The sequence below is a fragment of the Petaurus breviceps genome, unplaced genomic scaffold, assembly GCF_028583685.1.
Source record: "Petaurus breviceps papuanus isolate PSGF00001 unplaced genomic scaffold, PetGlider_PUasm1.0 90503, whole genome shotgun sequence".
Taxonomy (NCBI): Eukaryota; Metazoa; Chordata; class Mammalia; order Diprotodontia; family Petauridae; genus Petaurus; species Petaurus breviceps.
The window spans coordinates 2,610,955-2,633,610 of NW_027187265.1; the positions used below are offsets into that span (position 1 = coordinate 2,610,955).

A 22,656-nucleotide genomic window follows, 5' to 3' on the forward strand; every position below is an offset into this window, starting at 1 on the left:
GGAGGGGAAGGTCCATAGTTTTCTAGTCTAGAATCTTTTCCTTCAAGAAATCCATTCTTATAAGTTCAACTCAACAAAGCATTCCTTGATTGCAACCCTATCAAGGAGAAGTAATCCATCTCTCCTTCACCTGTCTCATAACCACTTTATTCTTGTCTTACATGCTTACTTATATTCTAATTCAGATTGTAGTTATCTTTATGTAATAAGCTTTGTCCTTTCTACTAAATTACAAATTCTTTGAGGTCAGGGACAGTGTCTTATTTATCTTTACATCTTTCCCAACAGGGAACTTAGCATTTTGCATGCAGTAGATACTTGTTTAATAAATGTTTGATGATCGAATGGGGGAAAACAACCATTCATATGGCACCTACTATGTGCTAGGCACTGTGCTAAGCACTTTATAAGGATCTCATTTGATCTTTACAGCAACCCTTGGAAGAAGGTGCTATTATTATCCCCCACTTTACAAATGAGGAAATTGAGGCAGACAGGGGTTAAGTGACTTGCCCAGGGTCACACAGCTAGTACATATCAGGCCAGATTTGAATTCAGGTCTCCCTGACTCTAGACCCAGCACTCTATCCACTGTGCTATTTCTCAATTGATCCCCTTTGCCTCCAGAGTGCTTATTCTAAGGTTTCAGAGCTTTACAAGGATGAAACACAACCGAACCACAATTCTATAATAATATACTCATAATAACACCTCACATTTCTTAAGCACTAATAGGTTCATAAAACTCTTAGCAGTCTTGTGAGATAAGTGGAACAAGTGATATTATCCATATTTTATGGCTAAGGAAACAGGATTAGTGTCCTTCATTTTATAAATGAGGAAACTGAGTCTCAGAGAGGGGAGAGGAGCAGCCCCAAAATTTAGAACTAGTGTCAGATTAGAACCCAGATCTGTGCTGCCCTGAGTCCACCACTCTTCCTGGATGTTTATAGACATTAGTATAAGTACTGTTGTGACCATTTTACAGGTGAGAAAGTGAGACTTGGATGACTTGCCTTCTCTTCTCTCCCCTTCCCTGCTTGATAACACCCAAGAGACTAAACAGTGTAGCCAGGAGTGAATTCAGGCAGAAAGCCTCCAGGGCTTTTTTCTCTGTACCACAGCTGTCTTAAAACCTCCTGCCTCCACACTTCCTCCTCTCTGGTCCATCATCCCATGGGAAAACTTGCCTCAGCTCTTCAATTTCCCCTTTGATTCTGACCCCCTTAGTTTCCATACCTTTGATGAGGCCACTGGCTGCTCCAGGGATGCCTTGGATCTCGGTGACATTGTTAAGGGTGAAGTATTCATCACACGTGGCATTGAGGAATCGGGAGGAGCAAAACAGTCCCCACAGCCTGGTGGTCACCGTTTCGTTGCCCTCCCAGGCCAACTTGGCACAGATGTCAAAGCCGTGTCGTGAGAGGGTGCGGTTCCCCAAAAGACAGATTCTAATAAGAAGGGGTAGAGACTTAATAGGGCAGGGACAGTGGGACAATAACCTGGAAACTGGGAAGAAAGGATCCTTTCCTATAGGCCCTTTTACAGCTAGGGCCTGAGTCCCCTATACTTTGCCTAATGAGCAGTCTTCCCAGGATGATAATAATAAATCATGTTTCTTTATAGACTGAGTATTTTCAAAGCACTTTTCTCACAATAGCCCCTGAGATAACTGGGGCAAGTATTGTTGTCTCCATTTTATGGATGATGAAACTGAGGGCCAGAGAAAAGCAACTTCCCCAGCGCTAGTGTTAGATCCTCTAAAATGAAATCTTTTGGTTCCAAATCTTGGGATATTTCCACATCCTGCCTCTACCATAATAACTCACATTTGTCTTACTGATCTTTTTTTTTTTTTAAGCAATCGGGGTTAAGTAACTCGCTCAAGGTTACACGGCCAGTTATTTCTGGGTGTGGTGCTAAGTATCTGAGCCCAGATTTGATCCCCAGGTCATCCTGACACTGGAGCCGGTGCTCTTACTCTGTGCTACCTGGCTGCCCCTGTCTTACTGACCTTAATAGAATCTGCCCCCAAATATAGACCATACCCATACAAGACTTGCTTTGAAAGCAAAAAAAAAAAAATCTAGATTTATACCGAAAACAATACTAGTAATAGCACATAGAGTAGTCATATTTGGGAGAAAAGTATAGCCTATATTTGTATCAATACAATATACAACACATTATCATCATAATATATTTTATGTAGCTATTGCATTTGATTCCTCACAACACCCTCATTAAGCAAGTAGTATATGTATTATCCCCACTTTATAGATAAGAAAACTGTGACTCAAATAGAGAAAGGGACTTGTCTACAGTGACTCAGTCTAGTAGGGACTAGTCTACAGACCAGTGGTCTTCTGTGACACCCACACTGCCTTTTGGGTGGTTCTCTTCCTAAAGGAGGTTAATTAACTCAGCGTGCACCAACACCACAGAAGGGCCACAACAGAGGAGAAGTAGGAGATAGGGAACAGTGGCTGGGGGATACAGCCCAGAAAGGGGTGGTGTCCTAGTGTCTGAAGCTTAGAAATCAAAGATCAGGGTTACAGAGCTGGCAGGGCTCCTAGATGAGGCCCCAAAGCCTGAATGACTTGTCCCAGATGACACAATGAGAAGTGACCACACTGGCCTCCCAAAACCCAGTCTTTGGCCTTTTTTTGCAACACACAGGCTGGGCTGCAACAACTCACGGGAAGTTGGGTGGGTCAAAGGCAGACTTGATGACCCCCGCATAGATGGCAAGGATTGAGAGGATGACACAGCCCAGGAAGACGAGGGCAAACTTGTTGACGTATTTGACGCCGACAAAGACGACTGTGGCCATGCATGTGAGCACGCAGGTGCCATACACACGCATGTTGTTCAGCAGAGCAGCTGCCTCTCCACTCGCATCCTCAGCCTTGAAAATGGCCATGGCTGGGAATATGTATGCCTGGAGGGACAGGTAGAGAAGTAAAGGAGGTCCCCTTCCTTCCTTGGCCTCTACCTCTCATAGGATCTTAAACTCCCATAACCTCCTTCTGGTTCCAGTTACCACCTCAGCGGCCCTTATCCCTGGGCACCTCCTTCATCCTCCATCTTGTTCAGTCATGACTAGACCTCTTCCAGAAGGCCATGAAGCCACTATTCAGTAACCTGAAATATGCTTTATGCTTTCCTTTTTTTCCCAACAGAAGCCTGAGCCCTTCAATTTTGTTCCAGTGGTTTTGACTATGAGGGACTGATCTGGCCTACCCGTCTCCTCTTTGCATTTGTTACCTTCTCAGTCAACCAAGTCTTTAACTGAGTTCCTTTTGGAAAATCCCTTACCCTCCTTCTTCCCAAATTCAGTCACCAAATCCCACCAATTCTACCTCCTCAGTCCCTCTTGTATCTTGCTCTTTCTCTCTATTTCCACTGCTAACACCTTGGTTCACTTCTCACAGGAACCATCCTAACAGCCTCCTAAACTTCTCTCTCAGCCTTCAGTTTCTCTCAATCTGTACTTCACACCATGTCCAGAACAATTTTTTTCTAATTCACAAATCTGACTGTCTCCCTCTTCAGTTCAAAAAACCTTCAACTGCTCACCAGGACCTATAGCATAAAATCCAAGTTCCTTAGCCTGGCATTTAAGACCTTACACAATCTTGCACTAAGATGCCTTTGTAGGCTTACCTCCCACCATTTTCCCATCTGAATTCTTTGCTCCATCTGGAGTGGTCCTCAATTTCCCTGTAAAGCTTGGTCTATACTTTTCTTCCTCTTGGAATATTCTGTTTAGTTCCTCTATACTTGATCTTACCTGGCCTTCAAGGCCCATCCTGAATCATACCTTCTCCATTAACCCTTCCCTTGCCCTCTATATGGGAGTATTCTTTCCCTCTCCTGACCACCTGTAGCACTGATTGTAATCTTCTCCCACAATAGTTTATATTTTCATGTCTTGTCTCCTTAACTGGACTGTGAGTTCTTTGAGGGCAGGCAGGGACATTAGTTCCATCTTTATAGACTTCTCACTGCCTAATAATAATAGCTCACATTTGTATAGTACTTTACTCTTGGCAAAAAGCTTTCCTCAGAGCCTATGAAGTAGGTAGTACAATTATTAATTCCACTTGATGACTGAAAAAACTGAGGGTCAAGGAGATAAAGAAATTTGCCCAAAGCCAAGGTGAAGGAATTTGTCTAAGTGGTAGGGCTGGGATACAAACCCAGAATCCCAGAGTTGGACAGGACCTGAAATGCACTAGTCCAAGCCCTATCTGAAAAGGAATCCTCTTTCAAGTGGCCACCCAGAATTTGCTTGAAGACTTTTAGTAAGGGGTGCTCATTCTGCTTTGGGGCAGCTCTAAATGGGAGGGAATTTTATATTTACAACAAATCCTAAAATCTACTTCTCTACAGTTTCCTTCCATTGCTTCACCCTGTCTTCTACATGGGCAATCTTTCAAATAGAAGTATTGTAATGGCCCCACCTTAGCCTTCTCTTCTGTACCCTAAACACCCTCAGTTCCTCATATGACTTGGTTTTCTGTGCTCTGTCTATACTGGTTACCTCCCAGGTCTTCCGACTTTTACTTCTCTTCCCACTATACCTCAATGCCTCCCCTTTATATGATCTTAATAAGGGTTTATTGACTGACTGATGGCAGCCCTCCAGAATTCCAACCCTCCTCTCACCAGCAGGATCTCGATGGTGCCCAGAATGTACATGGCTCCTGCAAAGGTGGTGCCAAGGTAGAAGCAAAGGCCTACAGCTCCCCCGAACTCAGGGCCCAGGGACCGGGAGATCATATAGTAGGAACCACCAGCTGTGGGAAGAGAAGGCCGTGATGGGACGGAAGAAGGCTGCATGGGGAGAGACCAGGCTAAGGGCAGCATGCAGGGGTGATCACTTGGAGGGATTGTGTCTGTATTCCCTGTAGATCCCTAGGAGAAAGACCCTAAGCTACCTTAGGGAATGACTCTGTGCCAGATTAGCAGTATTGATCAGCAGATTTCTAGTTACCCCAAAAATAAGGTCATGGCTCAGGAGACAGGAATGAGAGAGGAGGATTCCTGACTCAGTTATGGTCCATTCATCATTAACTATACCAACCAATACAGACTAACTCCTCCTCTTCCCAAGGGCATTGTGACTGCCCCCACCTACCCCAAAGGCACCTGCATTTCAGATCCCAAGGGTACCCATTATTTCACCACCCAGAAAGACCCAAAAGTAACCAAGGAACTCCCTCTCCATTTACCACCCACCAAAAAAAACCCCTACACACATAAGAGGTTCCCATTCCCATACCTGGCACAACACCATTGGTAGCAATGGCACTCATGGAGATGGCGGTCAGCATGGTCTGTGTGGACACAAAAAAACATCAGAATTTGGAGAAATATTGTAAGGCTGAGGAAGGTGGAAGGAGAAAGAAAAGGAACAGTTCATATGGCCATTATCAGCTCTCACTGATTTCTGCCCTAATGGCTCTTGCTTCTAACTCTTCCTTGGCCCTGTTCTCACTGCCCCCTGCCCCACCTTCTCCCACTACATCTCTTCTACCCAAAAAGCCCCTTTGCCCAGCTAATAAGCCCCATTCCTCAACAGATAATAATCATCATAATAATATTAACAATGTAACACTTCAGTGTATAAAAGCATCTTGCATACATTATGAATTTCATAACAAACCTGTAATGGAAATAGTGCTAGTATTGTTACTTCCACTTCACTGACAAGAAAATAGAACATAGGAAGCAGAAGGGACTTGGCCAAGGTAACACAGTTAATCATCAGCAGAGCTATGGGCTGCACTCTGGTCTAAGAGGTGGAATATAGTGATCTTTCACCACATGCAAGCTGCCTCAGAACCCCACAGATACCCTCACAATGCTCATCTCTTGGTGGGAAAAGGGTACAGCCCAGGAGCAGCTGATGTCATGTTCTACCACAGTTCCCTCTCGGCCCCACTTATGTATCCCAATGCAAACAGATTAAGTGAACATCCAGGCAGCCTTGAACAGGGAAGAGTTCCAGCAGGGCAGCCTAAGTAAGGGGACAGGGAAGGGGGCGGGATTGGGGAGGTGCAAGCCCACTCGTTTTGCCTTGGTAACTATGGGGGAGTTCACAAGCTGATGGCATATATATGAGACTCAGATATTTTTTAGTACCAGCTGGGAAAGGGCTTCCTTCTCCCCCACCTAATACCTCCCAGCATCAGTCATTACAGGAGCAGGTGGCAAATTGTAGGGCTCTGGTTCCAGCCTTGAATTCCTTCTTTGGGCCCCCTCTTCAGTTCCCTTTGTTCCTGCACTGACTTCTATCTGAGTGAGAACTGAGGGGTCAGGGAGGTGGAGGGGGTGGGAAGGGGTACTTACACAGGAGCAGCAGATGAAAACCATGCAGAAAGATTCCATGATGCCTGCAATGCCCACTACCCAAGTAAGCCTCAGAAAAAGAATGACACCAAAGATATTTTGCAGACAGGGCAGGTACACACCCATGAAGGTGCCCATCCGAGGGGCCTGCAGAGAAAGGGTTCAGGTCACCTTGACTTCTTCCCATCTCTTTCCAGCCCACCCAGCTTTAACCTCTGGTTTCCCTAGCCAGACCTTTTTTTCTAAGCCATGTTTCAGCACTCCATTACAGACAACACCACCCCCATTATATACCATTGTAATTCCTCCTCCCTCCAAATCAGACCCAAATTGAATTTGAGCCTCCCTCCCATCTCCCATCTGTCAGCCCTCCTCCTATCTCCCATCCTTTCATCCATTTCCAATCCCTTCCCTCTCCTAGCCTGACCTCAGTCCACTCCACGTGCTCCCACCTGCACAGGTTTCTTTTTGCCACCCTCATTGTTCTCAGCCTCCTCATGTTCCCGGCTGCCTTGTGGCAAGTTGGTATAGTTGGCCAGACCACTAAGCAAGGATGAAACCATGGGACTGGTGTCCATCTCCTCCTGTGGGAGAAATAAGGGTTATCAAGGGAATGGATTTCAGAGAGGTACAGAGGGTAAGGGAGAATGAAACCTGTGAAATGAACCAAGGAAAGGGTACAAGACAGGGATGGGATGGGAGGAAGGTATTGGAGAAGGAAATCTGGGAGAGGGCAGCAGAGGGGGGAATGAATCTGGGAGATGGGGATAGAATGGCAAAGAATGGACAAGATGGACAAAAAGGGGGATAGGATATAGAGAAGAGACCACTATGGGGGTTGCAAGAGAGAAGAACCAAAGAAGTCATAGAGATAAAGGTGACAAGGGACAAAGAGCATGTTATAAGGGAAGGTGGCCATAAATATACAAAGAAAACAGGGACAGAGATAGAAGGACAGCCCTCCAGGGAAAGGTAGAAGGTGGGTGAACAGTGAAATGGCGGCTTTTCCTTCGCCAGTGCCAATGCCGGGCAATCCTGGACCAGGACCTTCCAGAGATGCCCCCCTTACTCTAGTTGTTCCCCACCTACCTCAAACAGAGCCATGTTCTTGCCATCATATTCCTTGCCTTTTTCAGAATCAGTGCTGTTGATGAAGGGACTGCTTTCCTTGGGGTTGCCATCACCTGAGGTAAGGACATAGAGGAGTCATAGCCCTGACACTGCACAGTACTCACACCTCTACTCACTGCTATTCCTGGCCCATCTGGACCCCTCCAGAGCTCTCCCGAACCTTGTCCTAGAGCAGGAGTTCTTCACCTGTTTTTAATGAACTTTTAAATGAACTTGTGGTATTATGATAACCACATTTCAATATAATTGGTTCCATTTGTAATTCTATGTATTTTGTACATTTAAAACCATTATTCCAAGGAGTCAATACACTTTACTAGACTGCCAAAGTGGTTCGTGATACACAAAAGGTTAAGAACCCTTGTCCTAAGGATCAAAGTAGCAAAGGATCCTATTCCTCTGTGCTTCCTATTACTCACAATACATTTACATCTCTTTAATTTTATAATGAATTTTCCTCACAAAAATAGTCCTGTGAAGTGCAAAGATTATTGGATTATCATACCTATTTTGCAAATGAAGAAACTGAGAGAAGAAGGAATTTTCCCCAGGTCACAGAGGAGAACTTTTTTTTTCAGTGGTGTGTAGTGTATCATGGTAAGGAGGGCAGGCAATGTGAGGAAATCAGCAGATATAACAACTAATAGTTTATAGTTCTTTGAGTTTATAACATGTTATCTCATTTGATGTTCACAAATCTGTGAGGTATGTGTTATTATTCTCATTTTCCAGAAGAGAGAACTGAGGTTAAGTGCTTCATCCAAGGTCACACAGCTAAGGTGGGTTTCAAACAGAGACTTTTCTGACTCCAAGTCCAGTGTTCTAGCTTCTATATCACTTAACTGTGGCTGATTCCACCTGGAGATCTTCTTTTATTTTGTGCTTCCACTTTCTCCAACTTTCCTGTTCAGCACACAAATCCGGTGCAATGCCACCCCTTCTATATCTTTCTCTCACTGCTGCCAGATTGTGCCTGGCTACCCCCTTCATAGAATCTTGGACTCCCTGAATATCAGATCTAAAAGAGACCTCTGAGATTATCTAGTCCAACATGAATCTTAGCAAGTGGTCATTAAGCTTTAGCTTGAACATTTATTTTGTTACTAGATATTGATGAGCTTGTGACATTTGACATCTGTCTGTCTCGGTTTCCTCATCTAAAAAATGATATCACTTGCCTCCCAGGGTTGGTGTTGTATGGATAAAAGGAGGTAATGTTTGTTTTAAATTTTAAAGAGTTATATAAATGTTAGCTATTATTGTTATTACTACTACTAATTATTGTTATGATTTCCCCTCAGTTCACTGCAGAAGTGGAAGAGAGCCATAAGGACTGAGGGCTATTTGTATTTTTCTTTGTTTCATGGATTACCATAGCCAAGTAATTCATCACTGTTGGCCAGATGACTAGCAATGAGCCTCTCTATACTTGGTCCTCAGAAAGCAGATAGTATGCTGCTGGGATCAAACTCTTTCCAGTAGTAGAACTTGCTAGGTCTTATGCTCTACTGGCAAGAACCCAGGTACCATGATGAGGCATCACAGTAGAATTATGGAATCAAAGAGCTAGAGCTCGGAGGGACCTTAAATGTCATCAAATCTAATACCTTCATTTTGCAGATGAGGTTACTGCGGTCCAGAGATGTTGTGTCTTGCTAGAGTCATACAGGTAGCAAGTATCTGAGGTGGAACTTGGACCCAATTCTTCTTAGTTAGGGCAGCCAGTGACTCAATGGATAGAGTACTGAGTCTGGAGTCAGGAAGACCTGAGTTCAAATTCAATCTCAGACACTTGCTAACTGTGTGACCATGGACAAGTCATTTAAACCCTGTTTATCTCAGTTTCCTCATCTGTGAAATGAGCTGGAGAAGACAAGGGCAAACCACTTCAGTATCTTGTCAAGAAAATGACTTTCAGATGGGGTCATGAAAAGTAGAGCACAACTGAAAGGACTTAACAACTTCCTAGCTCCAAAGTGCAGCCAGCACTGTATCCACTATCAATCACTTCTTAAACTGTGGGTTGAGACTCCTTATGGGTCCATAGTTTAAGAAATGCTGAAGGGGTCATAATCAGGGAAAAGTTTAAGAAGCCCTGCTCTAGGACTTTGTAGAAGTATCAAGAGTCAGAGAAAGGAAAACTCCAGGTGATGTTGGTTCTGACTGGTCCCCTCCCTGCCTGGAAATTCCAATTACCCATAGATATGGATTGGGGGAGGGACATATATATTCTTCTAAGCTAGGGAGAGTAAGGAAGCAGTCATGACCTGGACATTCTGCGCTATTACTTGGACTCTTAGAGACTTAGTTTATTTGGTAAGTTATCTTATCTTGCCCCCTCCTACCCCAGGTAAACACTTTAGTACAAATCACTCTGAAGTCTGGGACTCCCCTCTGTAAGAAGTTGGCTTCTTTAAAAAAAAAAAAAAAACGTTGGCTGCCTTCCATTTCTACACTTCTTTTTAGTTTTTAGTTTGGGTCTCTGGGTCTGAATCTCAGTCCCATTTTTAAGAGATCTTCTCTGTTAATCTGGCCACTATTAAAGTCAACAAAACCTTTTTCTTTTTCTCCTCTTAACTCTAGCACATATCCCAAGAGCTTTCTTTGTGGGGAGAGGTCATAGAATATAGAATGTTAAAGACAGAAGAAACTCTTTAACATATGTTAGAGCCTGAAAGGACTTGAGAAATTAGAAAACATGCTTTTAGAGTTAGAATGAGAAATCATCTAACTCAATCCCCTTCATTTTACAGGTGGGAAAACTGAAACCCTGAGAGGGGAAGTGACTTACCCAGTGTCCAATAGCTACTTAATGGCATAACCATAACTAAAACACAGGTCTTCTGGCTCCTAAAATTAAATGCTCTTTGAACCTTAGCTAATATGCAAATCCTGCACCACAGGAAAGTGAAGTAATGAGAGGGTCCGTTGCTGTGGGTGTGAGGTTGAAGCAAGATTCTTTTCCCCCGTTTTCCCTCACCCATGGAGTTTGGAATGAATGGAGACTTAGAGATCATTCATCATCCCGAGGTCTTGATGTGTGATGTGATCTGCCTACAAGTACAACTGGTTAGTGGTAGAACTGCTGGACTAGAACCCAGATGACCAGGCTCTCAATCAGCTGCTCTTTCCATTTTGCAAAACCCCCTACATATCTCCCAGTGAAAGAGTCTGAGGTGAAGAGAGAACAGAGAATGCCAGGGAAAGCAACTTCTGGCAGTCTTAACATGTCTTCAAATCCCCATACACTTCCCCAACCCTCATTCTAGCCCAAATGGAACTTTCTCCTAGCACATCCCAGGATTCCCAAATTCTGGGCCCTTACAGCCTTAACCTTCATAAGTCCATCCCTGAAGAGGGTCTGGAGCACTCTCACTCCCATGTGGTCTCCCTTTCCTCCAGTGACTAACCATTGACTCAGGCAGAAGAGAGGGGCAGGTACTCTGACCCCTCAAGAAAGGCAGTAGTGAATGGAACAGAGCCCACATTTTTTTACTCCTTATCTTTTCCCCCTCTCAAGCCAAGAGCAGTAGAAAGAGTGAGAGGTGTGTCTCTCTCAAAAGCCCCTCTTTTAAGGACAGGACAAGTGGCCCTATTTTTATTCCAGGAGGGGAGTGGAGAAGTGTCTCATTTTCTCATACTTCCTTAGGACCTGACCAGCGGAACGTGGGGAAAGGCAGCCTCACTCCCTCAAGTCTTCCTTCCCCCTCAGGACAGGGCCAAGTGACGTATGGGGTAGGGTCTTTCTCCTTCAAGTCCTCTAAGAATGGGACCAGTGGGCTAAAAGGAGGTAAGAAGTGTCTCACTCCCTTACACCTCCTCCTTTCCTTAGGACAGGGCCAGTGGCGCATGGGGGTGGGTGTATGAGTGACGCAGTCCTAGCTCCCTGCCCAGCCCCCGCTATGGGGGTCTCAGCCGCAGAGACCTCCGAGCTGCGTCTCCATGGCAACCGCGCGGGGCTGAAGCGCAGGGGCCGCGCGCCCGCAGTTGCTTATGTAACGCGGCACGCGGCGCGGAGAAAGGTGGGAGGGGTGGAAGAGAGGGGAAAAAGAGGGAGAAAAAGAAAGGAGAGAGAAGAGGACAGGAATGGGCACCTGTCTTCCCTCCTCCGCACCCTCCCTCAAGTTCACTGGACCTCATAGCCCCCACCCTCCCTCTAGATGGGAGTCCATAACCGGTCCACATAAGGCGAACCCGAGAACTCCTGGGTCAGAGGAAGAGAGGGAAAATCGGTCACTGGGGACCCCAGAAGGCCTGGGCAACATTGGGGTTCTAAAGCCCCGCCCACCTTCTAGTCTGGGCGCCCAGAGGGAGGGGGAGCTAGGAGGAGACGTGTTAAATGGAGCACAGAAGGTTGGAGGTGGGGAAGAGGGAAGACGAGGAGGGGCGTGGCCGACGTGGGGGCGGGGCAGAGGAGGGACCGAGATCGGAACCCTCCTCCCCTCCCCCTCCGCCTCTCTGGGGCCCCAGGGAGCACTCAGCTCGAATCGGCTTTCAATTAGCTGCAGCGGCCAGAGCTCCCGGGGCGAAAACAACATCTCAGCACGGACAGTGGATCCTCCCCCCCCCGGGGCCTGGGGACTGGAATCCCCGTTCGAAGCTCCTCGGTGTTCCCCTATTCTCCAAGGCCTGTGGGGGCAAAGGCCCAGATAAAGCCCCCTCATCATTTCTCAGCCTAGAGCAGGAATGTTAGAAGATGGAAGCAGTCTTAAAGAGTATATAGTTCAGCCCCCATACTTTACAAATGGGGAAACTGAGCCCCAAAGAAGGGAAGTAATTTGCCCAAGGTCACAAATTGTGTCAGAGGCAGGACCAGACCCTAATCTTTTGACTCCAGTTCAGCATTCTTTCCGCTACAAGCTGCTCTATCTCAGATGTCCATAAATCTCTCTGGACCCTGTGCTGACTGGCTCTTTCCCAGTTTTCACTCCTCAGTCTCAACAGATTCTCTTTCTGATTTCCTTGGCCTAGTCTGGTCTCCATACTGAGGTTCTGGCCTCTCCTTTTCTTGGAGGTGGGTAGAGAGGGAGAGGGAAAGGAGAGGGAGTGGGGGAGAAAGAGAGAGGGAGGAAGAGAGAGAGAATCCTGTAAACTGGGAACCAAACTCCAGGAGTTCAAAGCTTTGGGGGAAAGGTTGGACTTCTAATCCTTCCTTTTCAGAAGCCCTTCCCAAGCCTGGGGGGGGGGGGGTCCCACAGAAAATCTCTAATACACCTAAAAGTATTGGAGCAAATTGGATGAAACAATGGTAAATTGGGTCAAAAAGCTCCCTCCAGGGACTTCTAGTCAAAACCGAGAGAGGTTCTTTCTTGATTTAGGCTACCTCTCGAGCAAACTGGAAGTTAGGGAAAGAAGACCCTATAGCCAAGGTGCAAGACCACCTTCTCACACCTTCTCTTCCTACACTCCTCCTTTCCCCCCACCCCCAATGTGGACGCCCAGGGCACTGCAGCAAGTAAGACTCTGCCAGGCTTCCAAAGCGAGTCCCCCTTTTCCCCCGCCCCCCCCCAACACCGCAGCCTGAGGTTGGTGTTGGAAGGGAGGAAGGGAGGGAGGAGAACTGAGAGCCAGGTGACTCCAGGGTCATGGGAGGGGGTAGGGGGAGGGGGAGAGAGAGCTTCTGATGGAGTCTCTTGGCTCTAGCCCTTGAGGGGTCGTTCCTTACACTCCTGAGGTTAGGGACTGAGAGGGCTTGGAGAATTGGACAGTGGAAATGGCCGTACAAAGGCTCACCTTCTGCCTTCTCATCTCCATGTCCATATGAGATAGAGACAGAGACAGAGACAGAGACAGAGAGCTAACTCCTCATTTGGCCCCAATTTCCTAGGATTTCCAGAGGCAAATAGTGAAGCCGCTAGGTTAAAACGTCCCGGAGTCTCTCACAATCTCTGCAGCCCCTTCTCCCCAGATAAGCCAGCTCCACAGTCTCAGGTTCAGCTCCTCCGGCCATCTCATAGAGGTGGCTGCCAGTAGCTTGGGCCCTGTCCATCAACGAGGCCCAGGGGAACGTTTACAGTCGCTGAGCTCAGACAGCCCGACTGGGAGCCGAGTCAGTGCGCAGGGGGCGCTGTGTCGGGAGGGGGGGCGGCAAAAAGGAGGGGGGCTCGACAGACTTGATGAATTGACTGACTGACTAGGGGTGACTGGGAGCCGAAGGGGGAGGCTGTACCTGGAGGCTCTTAGGGAGGGCTAAGGTAGGGGTACAGCGAGCGGGTGTCCAACAGATAGAGGACTAAGACTGAACGTCGAGCCATTGGCAAAGGCTTCTCATTCGCCGCAGAGCGGTCCGCAGTGCAATGATCACTGCTGCGAAGACCCCAGTGATCAGGTCCAGAGGAGCCCCGCAATTGGAGAACTGCGGAGCCCAAAAACTGGAAAGTTCCCCACCAACCCCAAAGTAAAAGAAGATACTATACTCCCGAGGGATGGGAGAGATGACCTGGCTGCGTCTCTGAACATAGCCAAATAGACGGGGGAAAGGAGGATCGTACCCTATTTAGGAGCAAATACCAAGGGGAGGGATAAGTCTGATTTTGACCTAATCACGTCCCCCAGGGTGGCCTAGGGTAAAAAGGCTCCGATAATACGAACCCTATCCTCGCCCCCTCCCCACTTTTCCCTACCTCCCAATGTCAGCACAGACAGGACTCTGCAGCCCCAGCCAGGAGGTCGTCACATGACTCCCACCCCCTATTCCCCCACTCTCCATTTCCACCTCCAACATTCCCTCTCCGATGGTGAGCTCCGTGCGGCGGAGTGGGGGGAGGAACTGCAGTGGCTTTTGCCCGGAGTATAGCCAGGCGGTACTTTGCGCTAGGGAAGGGGCACCGACTCCGCGATTCCCTCTCTGAAAACAAGAAACCCAGATCTGACTCTGGAAACCCAACCCTGAAACCACTTCTCCAATACACTAGTTCTGACCAGCCCTTTGGGCTGTTCAGACCATTGCAGGAACTGTACCACTTTGCCCCTAGAGCCCCAAAGCCACTGCCCCAAGCAACCCCCAGGCGCTGCGTCGGGTGCATTCCAGAACCTCGGACAGCGCAGAGCGCATTCCAACAGAGCAGCGCCCACGCCTCCAAGCAACAGCAGCTGCCCCAGGGGGGCAACTCAGAGCCTTCCTCTAGTCCCCCACGGTAGTCTATTTCTCCTGGGGACAGCCTCCTCAGCGCCTCCTCCCTTCTCCACTGCAACACTTGCCCACCCCCGAGCCTATAACCCCGGCCCCCAAAGGTGGCAGCCCCCATCTCTGTCCTCCTGCCTCCCCCACCCGGTAGGCCCCCGGCTTACCCGGGTTGGCTCCCCCGTCGCCATCCTCGCAGTCCGTCAGGTTGTTGAGCATGGTGGCCGCCGCGCTGCGCCCCGGGGGCTGGAGCTTGCAGCTGCGAGGCGTCTGCCCGGCCTGGGCTGGAGAGCTTCCTTCCCACTCCCCTCCCTTCTACCGTGGAGCACTCCCTTCGCTCTCCCTTTCGTCCAGATCTCCCCTCGGCGCAGGGGGAGGCTGCAGTGCAGAGCCGCCGGGCTCCCACACACACACTCCCTCTCCCGCGCACACACCCGGACACAGACCCAGACACACACACATACACACACGCTCTCACACCCGCGCGCGCCCCCTCGCAGCGGCCAAGCTGCTCAGCTCATCTCGTATGCAGGAGGCGTGAGCCGCTGGCGGGGTTTTAGGGAGCGGGGAGGAGGAAAGCTAGGGAATAGAGGGCGCAGGGTGGGGGGAGATCTAAGCTAGCGGGGACCCGCGGCTTGCGTGTCTAGGGGCCGGGAGGACGGTGAAGGGGGGCGGGGGTGCAGCTCCCCTGAGCAGACGCAGCGCGCCCCTCTCTCTGTGCGGGTGGGGCTGTGGCACGTGGACAGGTGCCATCCAGCGCCCTAAAAATAACACGGGGAACTGGGTCGTGGCCGTCGGGAGCCGGCCCCGCAGCGTCTGCTTTGGCCCAGACTGGTGTGAGGGTGTCGGGGGGCGGTGAGATAGTCCAGTAGGAACTCCAAGCCAATGCCAGCCTCTCTGCCGGGGAAAGACTCCCCCTTCTCTCCACCGCCCCTCCCCCCATATCCTAGTGAAGAAGAGAAGGGGGAGGGAGGCCCCAATTGAGTGACAGAGCAGATACCCCCCATGAGCTCAGTCCTTCTGGGGAGGAGACATGGTGAGCTTTCTCATTCCCACAAGTACAAAACCACCTAAATCCAGGCCTCAGAGACCAGCCCCCTAAAAAGAACACCCTTAGATGCCAGCATAATCTTCCTCCCTGGGAAGTGTTGGGGGTTTGGGACAAGGAGGAGAACACTAAGGTTTCTCGGCTAGCTCCTGCCTCCTCCAACCTGGGTATCTGAGATTGTGGAAAACTGAGGCTTGGGCCTGGACAGAAATGTGAGAGGTAAGGCCATGGTCTTTGGGGGGGGGGAGGGGGGGGAGAGAAGGGGGACTCGGGGGAAGGTGGCCACCTGCTGGTTAGGGACAGGCTTTCCTGCTTTAGTATCCTAGTCCTCCAGTCACTAATCCATTAATCCGAGGATTTTGATTAGGAGCTGCCAGTACCAACATTCTCCCTACATTCCTCTCTCCCTCTTTTTCTCCTTTCTCTTCTACCATTTTGCTACCCAGAGCCCCTCTCTGCCTCTGACATCTAGCCTTGGGCCAACAGTCACAAGCAGGAAGGTGTAGGGGGGGGGGGGTGAGGTCCTAGGCAGCAACTTGTGATAGGAAGGAAAAAAAGGAAAAGAAAGAAAGGGAAGCCATGAAAGGGGAAGGGAGCATATGAGGCTTTAGAAAGGCCTAATATGGAAAGAAGGAAGGTGCTGCAGGAGGAAATCACATTCAAAACATCCCCAGTCACAGTGACCTGAACCTCAGTCATTCTCTCTGGCTCCAAATGTCTTCCTCACCTTACCCCCCCCCCCAGCCCCTCCTAAATCATTAAGATTTAACAGGGAATTGAAATCTAGCTCATATGCTCAGCTCTTTTCCTCCCCCTTCTCCACTCCCATTAAAGAAAATGTCCTCAGCTTCTCCTAGAGTCTACATGATACAACCACCACTCAGTTCCTGGTCTACAAATTAAACTCATGGGCTCTGGAGTGGTAACTCCAAAGCTCCAGAATCCTTTTCTAGAATGGCTATGGAAGACCTCCAAGGGATAGGAGAGTAGATGGACAAAACCCAGTCTCAGGACTTGGGCCTGGAATGAAGAAACCTAGCTTAAAATCTCATTTCTGCCATTTATTATTGGCTTAAAAACCATATGCAAATCCCTTAACTTCTCTGAACCTCAGTTTGCTCATCTTTAAAATGTGGAGATTGCACTAGATGATTTAAATGTTTCTTCCAGCTTTAAATCTTATTATCCTTTCTCCATCCCTAACTACTCTAGGGAAGGACAGAGAAACAGAGTAGAACTCTTTATATCTTAGTGTATCTTAGCATGAGTTAGAAATGTGAGCTATGGGGCAGCTCGGTGTCGCAGTGAGTAAAAGCACCTGCCCTGGAGTTGGGAGGACCGAGTTCGGTTCTGGCTTGAGACACTTAACACCCACACAAATATACTAGCCATGTAACCTTGGGCAAGTTACTTAACCCCAATTGCCCTCCAAAAGGCAAAAAAAAAAAAATGTGAGCTAATATTAGTACTAAACTGTGAGTTTCATGAGGGCAAGAGCTGTGTCTTATCTAAATTTTTCATCTTCTCTCAATTCTATACACATGATATGAGCTTAATAAATGATCATTGGATTAATCAGTAAATAGCCACTGTTATGGGCCACTGACTTCTTCAGTACCATGGACAAGGGCCAAATGTCCAGATTGCTTTTCTTGGACCTGTCATAGACCTCACACTTGGTCAAGCATGTGGCATCTCTTAGAGGTTAGCCTATCACGTATGGATTGGTCATGAGAGAAAGATGCTACTGACCACAGTGGCCAACTGACTTGGGTTTTCAGGGGACCCTTCAGAGATTGGAAATGATCCTTGAGGATGAGGATGGAGATGAGAGGAAGTGTTTTTCAGTCTCCTAACTAGATCCCCAGAAAGGATATGAGAGGAGTGATCAATCATAACTACAGAGGACAACAGTGAATCATGCCTCTCACCTTTCAGCACAGAGTTAGTGAACTATAGTTGTAGGGAAAGGCATACATTTTCAGATATGGCTAATGTTTTATCTGTTTTGCTGGACTTTATTTGTCATGAGGGAGGGTTCCATGGGGTTGGAGGGAAGCAGGAAGTTCTATTGGTGACAGTGATGTAAAAAATATCAATAAAATTTTTTAAAGAAAAAATAACTTACTGCAAATATGAACATGTATATGGACTAGATCCCCAGGTTTATTTGGTGCCTGAGTCTGCAGAGATAGTTGATAAATTGAGTGTGGAAGATTTTCATTACTAGCATAAGAATTCCTAGGTATCTCCTACCTTGTAGAGACTCCCTTGCCTCTGTTGCATTCCATCTCTACCATGAAAGGTAGGGTATGGATCACAAGTGGACACTCACTGCCTTTCCCTGTGATCCATGAAGAACAAGCTCGAGGTGTTTGAGCAGAGACTGTATGACCACTTGTTGGAAATAATGTAGATAGAATTCCTGCTTCAGGTAGAGGTTGGGCTAGGTAATTCCAGAGGTTCTTTCCACCTCTGATACTCTTAATTCTGAGCTCTTCTAATTCTAGGGACAATGTTCTACCTTGGTCCAACCAAAGGTTGTATCTTGGAAGCAGAAGGGAAGCTCAGGCTAGGAACCTGGGATAGGCACTGGAAAGTCACTAAAGGGAACATTCAGGAAGAACTGTAGGAGTGGCCATGATTCTGGACACAGAGCCACCTCCAGAGCACCATCTTCTGGCCAGAATAGTCACCTTTCCCTCCAGATAGAGAACCTAGCTCTATACTGCTTAGAACCCTTGTCCGTCACAACATAAAGATAGACTGGTTATGAAAACCTAGCTTCATGATAAACACACCTCACTTCTCTCGGGAAGAGGTCAATTCAGAGCTCAGATATGGACCTCTGAAGTCTAGTCCCTCTGAAAATTGGATACTGGAAAGCATTATTTGGTTATTTCACAATTCTCTAGCCATTTCTACAGTCATATTCTCAATCCAATCCAGGGTCTCATGTGGTGAGATCTGGGAGACTTTAGCTTGAGGATGGGGGGAAAAAACTTCTTCTGTCCCAAGAGACCCCAAGACTTCTGATTTGTCTGCCCACACCTATTCCCACTTGAGTGGAATAACTAGTTGGATACTTGGATAACTAGGAAGGTTTATCCACCTTGGATATCAAATTCCCATCTCCTGAGAGTTATCCATGTTTGGGCAGGGACAAATTTCTAGACTATGGGACCTTTCAGTAAACACATATTCACCCTTTGCCCCACCCCTATCAGATTCCCCTGTTTAATTCACAGAATATAATGATTGAAGGAAACTTAGAACAAAAAAACACACAGAGAGAATGTCAGAGTTGGAAGACTTTCGAATATAGAATATCAGATTTTGATGGAACTTTCACAATAACCTGGTCCAACTTAACTACTTTGCAAGTGAAAAAAAAACTTGTGTTCCTATGTTGATGTTATTGAAGAAATGTTTATCTCAAAACAAGTTATTGCCATCTCTGCTTTCAGGAAGGCAGAGCCTACTGGTTGCTAGTACATGCTAGGTTGGGATGGAGGAAGAACCTCCCAGGCCCCCCCAGAAGGGACAATATTCCCCTCACTTTGGATCTTACTTTACCCCTCAACCTTCCTACCCTGCTTCCCTTGCTCCCACCCCAGTCTCCACAACAAAGATGCCTTTAGGCCCCACTGATACCCTCCTCCAACATCTTCCCCCAAAGCCCTAGGTTGCAAATGATGAGTCCAGCAGAGTCCCCCACCCCCTCACTGCAGAGCAAGTCAACCACCACCACTATCTCCGTGGCAACCAGTGGCTAATTAACAGGCTGCAGATCCATCTCCATGACAACAGGACCCTAACAGCCACAGAGTCCCTAAGATTTGATCTTATCCCCTCTCCCCTGTTCCAACACAGAGGCCCAGGTCTGGGGCTTGAGAGGCATGAGCATCCACCCTCAACCTCAGACTCCTGACTTGGATCGCTCTGGTTCATTGAGAGGAAGGAAGAGGGGGGTGGGGGGGAGAGAAAGCCTGTTGCCATGGTAACAGCAACCTTCTTCATAACCAGTTTGCTGCCATGGAGATTTCCAGGCAGCTCACCTTGTATATGAGGTGTGACTGAATGGTCTGACCATTCTTGGATCCTATGCACTGGGATGGGAGTTAGGTGTATATAGAGTGGAGTTATGAGTATAGGCCATCTGCTCAGGGGTGTTCCTACCTTCTGTATTGGTAACATTCTCCTCATGGCACAGATAGGGAAACTGAGGTGGGGGTAATTCATTAGTTCCCTTTTTGCCACATCAGTGTCATTCTCTCCATGAAGAAACAGAAGCAGAGTAGGTAGACAAGAATAGAATTCATTGCCTATCCCCATCATTCTTGCCCTGGTACAGGTGGAGAAGAGAGATAGCATGGTTTGGTAATAACCTTCCTTGGAATTAAGAAGACCTGTGTTCCGGATGGCTAGGTGACACAGTGAATAGAGCACCCACCCTGGAGTCAGGAGGACCTGAGTTAATCCGGCCTCGGACACTTAACACAAACACACAAATCCTAGCTGTGTGGCCTTGGGCAAGTCACTTAACCCCAATTGCCCTCTAAAAAAAGCAAAAAATAAAAAAGAAGACCTGTGTTGAAGTTCCTTTGACACATACTGACTGTGTGACCCTGGGCAAGTCACTCAACCTTTCAATGCCCACTGCAAAGCAGGTATAGATTTGCATTGGTAGATAATGGAGTTCCTTATGCTGATAAAGCATGAGTGCAGTACAAAGTAAAATAGATGAGGAAAACAAGCCATAAAGAACTTCATTGGTTCAAAGGAAATTGTTAATAACAGAATTGAGATTTGGGGTATAGGCTAAGGGTCATATACCACTCCCCATCAAACTCTCCTGGGACAGTACAGATTTTCCCTTAGAATCCAATTTATGTTTAGGGCAGAAGTCTGCAGTCTGCAAAACTAACCCTTATCCCTTGATAAGTAAGATAATAGCTTGAAAGTCAATGCTAAGGTTGACCATTAAATCCTCCCACTTCCTCTTCCTTCCATGCATACTTTAACTTCACTCCCCCAAGGGACCCACTCCTGTTCCCCAGATGGAGAGGAATAGAGAGAGTTTCCTTCCACTTGAAATAGGAGTAGAACAGAAACAGCTGGAGCAAAGAGTCAGGCAGGTGTTACATCCCTTTAAGCAATCACCTCTATACTTCCCATGTAAGCCTATAGGAAGTTGGATGGTTGGACCTGCTTCCAGTTTTGGAGGGGATTAAATGGTTGTCTGATTTACCTCATAGAGTTAATCTTTAGATATGAGACATGGCCACAGGCAAACACAACAGCTACACACAAAAACACAAATACATACACACAAGTATTGTCTCACCATCCCTTGGAACTAGGGCTTTCTTACTCAATCAGATTTCATTTGCCCTCTTAGGGCCCACAGTCAGGGAATGGGCTCAAGGGAGGGGTCTGCATGTAGTGGTAGTGGGGGGGGGTAATGTTCTAAGACTTATGGGACATCAAAAATACCCCTTTCATCCCTAAGTGTGGGGTGAAAATACTACTCCACCATCCCAACACACATAAACCTGCAGGCATGGACACTCATACCATACAATCCCCACCTCCAGGAATTCGTCATCATTAGATACATAGACTGTACGAAAACACAAAGAGAGATAAATTTGTACACATAGACCACACAAGCTATTCCATATATAAAAGGGTAGAATAGCCACATCTCCTACATGTACAAGGATGTGCTTGGGGCAACCACCCTTCCGAAACACACTATTACATACACGATTTAAATATTTCCAGGGCACAAACATCTGTATTCTCATACCTCTCTCCCCTTCAAATATACACAGGCCACACACACATATACAAATGGACCATCCCTTGATCAGGAACAGTCAGAACAGATCTGAGATGAATATATTCCTATACACCTGCACTCCTATCCCCACCTCCCATACACACACAAAAGCATATATGAACAACAAGCTTACACACCACTCTACATAAACATTGTGGTTTATACAGACATTTGCACAGTACTCAAAGAGTGAGTCAAATTTCCAGAGGTAAGGGGGACTAGGACAAGAAAGAGTTGGGAATGCTTGATTGTAACATTGCTACAGCACAGAAAGACTAGGCTTAGCCTCAGGTATATAAGACCAGCAATTCATTCCAATAAGGAGGAAGGAGAAAGAGGAAATGAAGATGAGGAGTAAGATGTGTCAGGTAAGGAAAACTAGCACAAAACCAGAGGATGAAAAGGGAACTGACCCACCCCAGATGACAGGTGGACAGAGATAGGCTGAGTACACAGGTGTTGGGAGGGCATGGTAGAATAATGCCCTTTTGGCCTCCCAGCTAGAGTGACAAAAGAAGAATGTGTCCCTTAATCTTCCTGAAGATCACATCCAGGAATAGGTGGCCCTAACACTTCAGCATTGGCCGGAGTGGCCAGGGTAAGATGCTTTCTCTAGGGAGTGCACTGGGCAATAATTGGACTAGGGTCCAATTACCCAATTATCCCAGCCAGTCACAGTCTCAGAGAGGGTCAAAACTGTAAGGGATCTTACAGCACTATTGAGTTCACATCCCTTCTGTTTTGCAGGTGGGTGAACTGAGGCCTAGAGAAAAAAAAAAGATTTGTTCTCAGTCATACCCAAGTCAGTTAATCCTACAGAAGTGGGAGGCAGGAAAAGGGAGAGGAATATGGTAGATAAGGAATATCGTGCAAGAAGAGGAACTGAGTAGGAACCGAAGTTCTAACAAAGAACTATACTGGGGTCTGCCTGGTTCCTCAGCCCCCTGGAGCTTCTAAGGCCTGTGAAAACATTTCCCTTCCTTTTCAGTTCTTCTAATTTCCCGTCCTGTCCTACAGGAATTTAGAGAAACCAGGCCCGAGGGACATTCTTCCTTTCCCATAGGGACTGAGGCACAGGATGATTTGCAGAGCAAAGATCAAGAGACAAAACAGGAATCTTGAGGCCCAATCCAATGCCAGATTCCTTCTCGC

General features: G+C 47.3%; 1 protein-coding gene across 2 annotated transcripts in view; it reads right to left on the reverse strand.

Moving 5' to 3' along the window:
• The window catches only part of SLC12A5 (solute carrier family 12 member 5), a 40,867-nt gene that overhangs the window by 17,517 nt on the left and 694 nt on the right, over nt 1-22,656 (reverse strand). The window contains exons 1-8 of one of the 2 annotated variants that reach the window (XM_069062728.1): nt 14,779-14,913; nt 7,447-7,541; nt 6,810-6,941; nt 6,358-6,504; nt 5,288-5,342; nt 4,672-4,802; nt 2,700-2,941; nt 1,240-1,451 (exon numbers count right to left, since the gene is read on the reverse strand). In XM_069062728.1, the coding sequence (XP_068918829.1) occupies nt 1,240-1,451; nt 2,700-2,941; nt 4,672-4,802; nt 5,288-5,342; nt 6,358-6,504; nt 6,810-6,941; nt 7,447-7,541; nt 14,779-14,830 (1,066 nt within the window). In that variant the 5' untranslated portion in view covers nt 14,831-14,913. Of the gene's footprint in view, nt 1-1,239; nt 1,452-2,699; nt 2,942-4,671; nt 4,803-5,287; nt 5,343-6,357; nt 6,505-6,809; nt 6,942-7,446; nt 7,542-14,778; nt 14,914-22,656 lie in introns of those variants that run through there. The other variant, XM_069062727.1, reaches the window with a different exon arrangement.